At 34.5% G+C, this 8200-nt stretch overlaps 2 protein-coding genes across 4 annotated transcripts; one reads left to right on the forward strand and one right to left on the reverse strand.

The window, feature by feature from the left end:
• The first annotated feature begins 1386 nt into the window (after positions 1-1386).
• LOC140979269 (zinc finger CCCH domain-containing protein 32-like) lies at positions 1387-6196 on the forward strand. 3 transcript variants are annotated; one of them, XM_073444610.1, is made up of 8 exons: positions 1387-1405; positions 1492-1640; positions 1758-1903; positions 2427-2492; positions 4131-4250; positions 4361-4690; positions 4778-5095; positions 5262-6196. In XM_073444610.1, the coding sequence occupies exons 2-8, from the start codon at positions 1532-1534 to the stop codon at positions 5628-5630; spliced, it is 1458 nt and encodes a 485-aa protein (XP_073300711.1). In that variant the 5' UTR covers positions 1387-1405; positions 1492-1531; the 3' UTR covers positions 5631-6196. The 3 variants fall into 3 exon arrangements, with proteins under 3 accessions (XP_073300711.1, XP_073300713.1, XP_073300712.1); XM_073444612.1 differs by lacking the exon at positions 1387-1405 and having other exon boundaries at positions 1466-1640; positions 4778-5015; XM_073444611.1 differs by lacking the exons at positions 1387-1405; positions 2427-2492 and having other exon boundaries at positions 1467-1640.
• A 799-nt stretch (positions 6197-6995) lies between these two features.
• On the reverse strand, positions 6996-7608 carry LOC140979358 (monothiol glutaredoxin-S5-like). The gene has a single exon (XM_073444720.1). The coding sequence runs from the start codon at positions 7525-7527 to the stop codon at positions 7216-7218; it is 312 nt and encodes a 103-aa protein (XP_073300821.1). The 5' UTR covers positions 7528-7608; the 3' UTR covers positions 6996-7215.
• Between the last annotated feature and the right edge of the window lie 592 nt (positions 7609-8200).

The raw sequence follows: 8200 nt of genomic DNA on the forward strand, positions 1-8200 counted from the left end.
CATAATAGTGATATTTTCTAGCACACCTTGGCTCATATATAACATATTAATACACACTATCTATACAAAATTTTCCATCTAATATATTGATTTTAATATTTTTTAAAAAATTATTAATGAAAATTAAAATCCATTTATCATTGAGAAGTATAATTAAGAGTGGAGAAATATTTAGAAAATATAAAAATTTAAGAGAACGATAAATCGATCAATACAACAGCTAGAAAATAAGGAATATAATATACCAAAATAGATTTGTATGATAATTTTCATAGAATGAACAAAAAAATACTTTTTCCGGTTCACTTGCGATTTATTGCCAATGAATAATATTTTCTCCAATCCTACTTGATTGTTTTTTTTTCCCTAAGTATTGTCGAAAAATAAAGATCCGAGAGATCGAAAAATATAAATGTAACATATAATCAAATTGAAATGAGGAAGCTATCCAACAAAAAAGGTTGAAGTGAAATTCAAACCAAATTTTTTTTTTTTTTTTTTTAAAGTTTGGAGAGATTTGAATTACAAGTCATTGATGGGAACGTGGCACTTTGCTATTTGATTCTGGCTGGACTTTTTATTCCCCTCCCTCAGCTTTTTAACGTTACAGTCAATTATTTATTTATTTATTATTATTATTTGTTTCCTCATAAAGAATAGCCATAATTATTTTTTAGTGGACAAGAAATTATATTTCTCTTTTCCCGAGGTTAAACAAATACAGCTTTTATTTTATTTTAAATTTTTTGTAAAAGATGTATTAATTTTAGACTAATTTTCATACCAAATGTGTATCAATTATTCTTATTATTTTAAATTTGTTCAGAAATTTACATTTTTGTCGGGATCATAATAATTCCTCAAATTTGATTTTTTCACAAATTTAGAATTTTTTTCGGTTTACATTAGAGACAACAAAAGTAGAACATATATTTTTAGTCATATAATGACAATGATTATTTTTATTAAATCTATCAAATTGTAATAACAATAATCTTTTAATTTAGTTATTTAATATGAATATTAATATTTCTAAATCGAATAAAAATGAAAATATTGCTCTCATATGTTCGTTCTTTTTTCTGTAAATTTGGTGGTTTATGTTATCAAATTCATGTTTAATCATATACTTTGAATTTTTGATAATACATCAACACGAAATCAATGTCAAAATTGAATAAAAACTAAAATTATAATTATATTTTGATCTTATATTTTAAATATAAATATTGATCTTATATTTTAAATATAAACAAAATAAATTATAAAAAATATTATACTTAATAACAAGTGCGTACGTGCGCATTAGTGATAAATACACCCCTCTCCCTCAGATGCTAAGCTCTCTCCAATCCATCAAGAACTCCTCTCTCCCCTACAGCCTCACTCTCTAACACACAAATCTGTGAGTTTTGTACCTATACACAAACAGTATATCTGCAAATATCTTTTTTTTTTTTTTTTTTTTTTTTTTTTTTTTTTTTTTTTNAGTACGGTGTAGTTGTGTAAATATCATAGAAAGAGAGAGAGAATGGGTTTCTTTATGTGCACATATATGGCGAGGTACAGTGGGATCCAAGCAATGGAGGTGGTACCCGTGGAGGAATGGGTGGGACCCGGCGCCGAAACAGGGCTTGAAGGTCTGTTGCATTTCATTTTCATCTGAATTTCGCTTGAATTTGAGTCCCATTTTTCTGGATTCGGCTTGAGGTTTCGTAATGTTGATTGAGTTGAGGTGGGTTTTTCCCTGAATGCAGAACCTATGTGGCGATTAGGTTTTGGTGGTGGGTCCGATTCATACCCCGAGAGGCCTGATGAGCCCGTTTGTATCTATTACTTGAGGACTGGGTTCTGTGGATACGGCAATCGGTGCAGGTTCAATCATCCCCGTGATCGTAGCGTGGTAAAATCATCGGGTTTTCTAGATTTAATGATTTATTCTGATTTTTCAATGAACGATTGCTGTGAACTTTGGAGAAAATGCTGGATTTTATCAAGTTTTTAAATTTTATTATTATGATTTCGGTAAAAATCGAAGCTTTATATATATTTGGATCTTGTTTTGATGAAATCGACTGGGAATAGTATCAGCTTTAGGATCATTACGTCAATAGCTTGACGGGCTTTGCAAATATTTTATTGCAATTTGAGTTAAAAATTAATTCTTTATGGTTTTGTTGGAGTTTATGCTCCATAGATTAGATAGAAGTGGAAAAAATTGGAAAAGAGACATTTACATTTCCACGATGGCAGTAATCTGGTGCACGTGTACTGTTGAATTTAAATTTGATATGTTTTTGGGCAGAAGTGGAACCTTTCTTGTTTTAACGAAGTATATCTGCTGTATGCTAAGAAAAACTGGGAAAAATTTACGTTTTAGATGATCTCATAAACTGATAAAAATATTGCTGTTTTACTAACCATAGGCAGTGGGAACTTTGAGTGCTGGTGGACGTGAGTTCCCCGAACGTTTTGGGCAACCTGTCTGTCAGGTATATAATTACTTGTGTTTCTTTCGATTTAAAATCTTTGCAAACGTTCATGTAAAAAATGTTTAATCCTTTTTCAGTATAAATTGACATGCCTAATTCTATAGGAATAATTTGGTACAATATGTAGATTGTTACGTGGTATACACTATACATCACATATTTCTAAGTAATAAGGGCTCGATATTACCTTTTGAACTTGAGTTTTTCGTTGCTTGTTTGATGCTGTATAAGCATCAATTTTTTGATGGTGCTTCTTAATGATTAATTTGTCATCTTGTTGGTTCTAGAAGTGCGAGTCTCTGTTTGTTTGTTTTGCATTCGTCCTTTTCCTTGCATGTAAAATGGGTAACTGAAAGGTGGTTCTCATTTTGGCAAGTTCTTAACGTTATTTCAGTCTGCAGAATTGGGAAGATCTGTTTACTGACGACCTATAATTATTTGAGTTATGCTATATGAGGTAGTTTTGTAATATCAAAAGCAACATGTAACCGTGTGTGTAATCCTTGTTGTACATGTATCATTTATCTAATTATATAACCAATTACTTCTCGTTACTGCATTTATTAAAGACTCTACAGTTCTGACTCGCGCTCAAATACTTGGTGTTGGCAAAAGATGCATGTTTTAGACATAACCTTAAGTAATTTGTTAATTGCCTCATCTATTTTGGGAGGCTAAGCTTTTCCTTATTGATCGATGGTGCTTCGTCTGCTCGCTGTTTGTATTATTGAGTTATTTCCCTTTGTTTCATTTGGCTTATGTTCAAATATAATAAGCTGATTTTTGTTGTTTTCCGATGATTTTCAAAATTAATTTTGTAAGTCTGTCTCCTGTATATGAAGATTTAAATGCTGTGTTAAATGTTAGAATCTACAACGTACACATGGGAGATTCTGTCATAGAATTTCAAAATTTCCTTTTTTAAACAACCAAATTTTGTGTTGCTAACCATTTATTCATTCTCTCTTTGTTTTTTCTATTGTTTGTGGAGTAAAAAATATTAATTTCTTAGTTAATTCAAGCTGGAACATTAAATTACTTCTGTTGCAGTAGCCAGTAAGGAGGTCATGTTATAATTCTCCAAGGTTTAGTTCCATACTAACTTGAATCAGCTATACCAGTAAAAGATGCAAGTTTGATTTTTTTTCTCCCTCATATTTCGTCTGTCACCATCCTGGGTTTATATCTTTCAGATTGACTATGTTTTGCTCAATAATTTCTGCAGAGAAATGTGTCATGCCGTGTTTTGTCCATCTAAGGGTTTTTTTGTTGTTTCCTATGACATTGATTCTATAAACAACCAAAAAAAGAGCTAATTCTATTTAATAATTTAATAAGATCATACTATCTTGAATGTAAATTTCATGATTCCCAATTTTGCTCTGACATCTGAAGTGGCCTTTATAGTTATCAGGTCACATCCTTTAAACATTTGTGCTGCAGTTAGCAATCAGCACTTACTTCATTACAACTTGCTATTCTGTCATCAATGTAACTGCTTTTTGCTGTTCTATAATTCTATCCTTTTCATTAAGTAATCTGCTTTCCTTTCTGTTGAGCACCAATCTTCCCTCTTATGCACACAGTAATTTGATTGGTGAAATGATAACTACTACACTCTTTGCACCAATTTTGTAGTACTACATGCGGACTGGAATGTGTAAATTTGGTGCTTCCTGCAAGTATGACCATCCAAAGCACGGTGCCGAATCACCAGCCCCATTGACTCTGAATTTTTACGGATATCCCTTGAAGCCGGTATGCCACTCTGAAATTTTTCATCATGTTCATGTTTTTACCCCTTTTTTTTGTTTTCATTTTACATAATATTCTCAAAAAATCGAGCTCTCATGTTGTCCTTGTTGCAGGGCGAAAATGAATGCTCATATTATGTTAAAACAGGGCAGTGCAAGTTTGGTGTCACTTGTAAATTTGATCATCCTCAGCCATCTGGGATACATGTGCCACCTCAAGCCCCTGTCCCTGGGGCTTTGGCTGCCTCTGCAGCCATGCTCGCACCTGCTGTTTATCCAACCATGCAGTCTCCTCTCCAATCTTCTCAACAATATGGGTTAGTATCCAGCAACTGGCCCATTGCCAGACCAACTGTGCTTTCGGGTTCTTATGTTCCTGGGAATTATGGCCCCTTGCTCGTTTCCCCAGGAGTTGTTCCTGTTCCTAGTTGGACCCCCTATCCGGTAGGTGCTGCTGAAGCTTGTTGTTTAATCTGAAGAATGTTTTGATGCTTGTATTTTACATTAACATGTACAAGTACATTGGTATAGGCGTCAGTTAGTCCTGTGGCCTCGCCAAGTACTCAACCCACCAGCGGTGCAGGCCCAGTTTATGGGTTAGCACCGTTATATCCTTCAGCGACCGCATATGCTGGACCATATCTTTCTGTAACTTCTTCTGGTGGCCTCTCAAGAAGCAGTCTAGAGGAACATGCCTTTGCAGAAAGACCTGGCCAACTAGAATGTCGGTACTATTTAAGGACCGGGCATTGTAGATTTGGGCCTACATGTAAGTATCACCATCCACCAGAATGGAATGCACCAAAAACAGATTTCGTGCTTAGTCTGATAGGTCTGCCTTTACGCACAGTAAGAATTTAACTCTGTTTAATATTTCCTCGTTATGTTCACTCGATCTTTATCATTGTGTACACTCCCAAGCTGCTACCTGTTCGCCTTTTCTGTGGTCTCTTGTTCATATGCTCTTCTGTTTCATCATGCTGACCTTTCTCATAATCGCTCGTTTTGATTTCAGGGTGCATCAGTCTGCTCTCATTACTCCCAAAATGGAGTATGCAAATTTGGTCCATCTTGCAAATTCGACCACCCAATGAGCATTTTGAGTTACAGTCCATCGACATCATCTCTGACCGATGTGCCTGTTGCGCCTTACCCAGTGGGATCCACAAACGCAAATTTGGCTCCATCATCATCCTCATCAGACTTATGGCCTGAAATTCTTTCTGGTTCAAGAAAATACAGGTTTTCATCACAAGTGTCTTCGACAAACAGTTCAAGTTCTTCAGTCGGTTCAATATTCTCTGAGAGTGACCCCCTTCCCCAATCTAGCGTCCCTGGTGGCAGTAACCCAAGTCAAGGAAGCAAGGTTCACACCTCGAGCTGAAAATAATTATCAACTCGTCACATAATCTGTTGCCTCCCTTTGAAACCATATATAGGTTCTTTGCATATATTTTCTGCAAGATGCATCATCTGTGTTCTTTATACAATCACATGGCCACCATTTTCATTTCGAATAAATCTATACAGCCCCTCGAGTCTCGAGAGATCTTACAACACCTTAGCCTTTTGAATAATAACAAACCGTGCAACTTCCCATTTAGGTATTTGCATTGCCTCACTGCTCAAATTTTGGATCCAGTTGTCTCTATCTATGCTCTTCTTTTCGGAATGAAAATGATACGACGTGGCTCACCATTTTTTACCATGATTTAACTGTAACCGTGCAGCGCCCGTGTCTTTCATTCCCTCATCGGAAGAATTGACAGGGTATGAACATGAAGGCGTTCCTGTTCCACCCCTTCTTTTTTCCTGGGGTTTTGTTGTGGAAAGCAATGATAAACCAAGAATTACAGGGCAATTTAACACTGCCTGTTTGTACAAGTTACGTAGAGTTATTTTTTGGAGTATGAATCGACTGGACGCTTCTTTTCCCTTCATCTTTTTTTTTTTGATATAAATAAATGATCACAATACATGAAGGATTTGTAGAAAATCTTGATTTTCTAGTATTGTTCATCAAAGGTTTATTTGTTTATTTTTGGAAATAGATATTTTATTTTCCCATTTCCTATGGCAACAAAGATGGTGACCTATAAATCTAGGGCTGAGATGTTACCCAAGGCATTATCCCAATTTTTTTTTTTGGTCATGTGAGACTCGTATCTTTTCCTAAAGACCTCGAATGACCTAAAATATGCTTAGGATAGTAAGAATTCAACCTAAACTAGGGAAATCGAACGTTTCTTTTTCTGTTTTTTATCAATCCGTGAACTATATATATTGTAAATTATTAATTGATAACATTCTAATGTTTGTTGATTATAGCAAAGATAAAAGGTTGATGATGCACACAGTACAATCGATACCGACATTTATAGACGATAAATGTCGCGCTTAATTGTTCCAAAAATTCTGTGTGAGTTGACAAAATATGGAGATGATAATTATATATTCTTGTCAAACATTTCCCAACACTTATCAATATCATTTTTAATGTAACAAAAATGTAAAAAAAAAAATGAAAAAACAATAGGAAGACTAAAGTTGTCTTAGAAAATTGTATAAAAAATTCTAGAATTACAATATTGTCATGAGTCTTGAACACGAAATATTGTCCCAAACATGAGATCTTGGTCATCAGCCAAAAAAAAAACTAACCATTTTAATAATCTTGTGTTGGGATAGATCAATATTATGATCATGAATGAGGTAAACAAAATGAGACAGACTTTGATTTTAGTTCCAAAATATCGAAGATTTATTGCTAGTTAAAAAGTACATAATTATAAGCTGCCATGCATATATTACACGTACTATTTAGTGCTGTTAGGAAAATTGGAGCAAACATACATATAAAATCTGCTCATCACTCTGTTTCCCTCCTAACTAATCTAACTATATATATATTATATTATCATACATGCATGATATAATGCATCATTACTCTTATCGGATCCGATCGCGAGTTAGACCCACAAAGCGCCAGCCTTTTTGAGCATGGGCTTTAGGGTCCTCTTGAGGTGAAGACTCATGACCTCATCCGCTCCTCCCACCAGTTCCCCGCCGATGAACACTGCGGGCACGGTGGGGTTGCAACCGAGCGTCGTCGACAGCGCTTGCTCGATCTCCGGGCCCATCGGGATCTTGTCGAGCTCGTGAACCGTGGGGTTGACTCCGAAATCGCTAAAGAGCGTCCAGATCGTGTGGCTCATGCAACACGAGCTCTTGCTGAAGATCACCACCGGTTTTTCAGATGCCATCTTGCGTACTGCCTCCATTGAGATGACGAAAATATTGTAGTTTGGGTTCTTTGTTTGTTGCTGATATAAGAGTTGGTTTTGGTGTGAGAATAATGAGGAGTGCATGGGACTATTTATATGGAAAATCTCGAGGGGTCCCTTTTAAAAAATTGGATGAAACCAAGAGATGCTAACTAAAAATCAGGACACTTGAAATATATATAATATTTTATTCATTGTGTTGAGAAAGATTTATTAAGTTATAAAATTTTATGTTATTAAGTGATTCATACGACGATAATTAAAACATTTAATATCTACAAACTTTATGTTATCTACTGAACATATATTTGTAAAATTTAGTTGCTAAAATTTTATTTGATAAATTATCTTAATCATATTTTGGTTATCTTGATAATGTTTTCATATTTTGAAATTCAAAATATCTTATCATTATAAGTCACAATTTAAATTTAAACTTATTCGATGATGATGTTTTTTTGGGTCTCTAACCATACACACCAAAAGTTACGCAACACCATAAATCGTGAGGTTTGAAGTGCTTGGAAGACGCTCAAACAATCAGAAGAAATTTAAGAAGTGTTCAAGGTGTTCTTCATATTCAATGGTCGGAGGTAATATTCGTTTCATATTTCGCATTCAGTATTATGTTATTAAGTTTCAACATAAATAAATTCTTATATTGATATCG

This window comes from Primulina huaijiensis, chromosome 6, assembly GCF_012295235.1.
Source record: "Primulina huaijiensis isolate GDHJ02 chromosome 6, ASM1229523v2, whole genome shotgun sequence".
Lineage (NCBI taxonomy): Eukaryota > Viridiplantae > Streptophyta > Magnoliopsida > Lamiales > Gesneriaceae > Primulina > Primulina huaijiensis.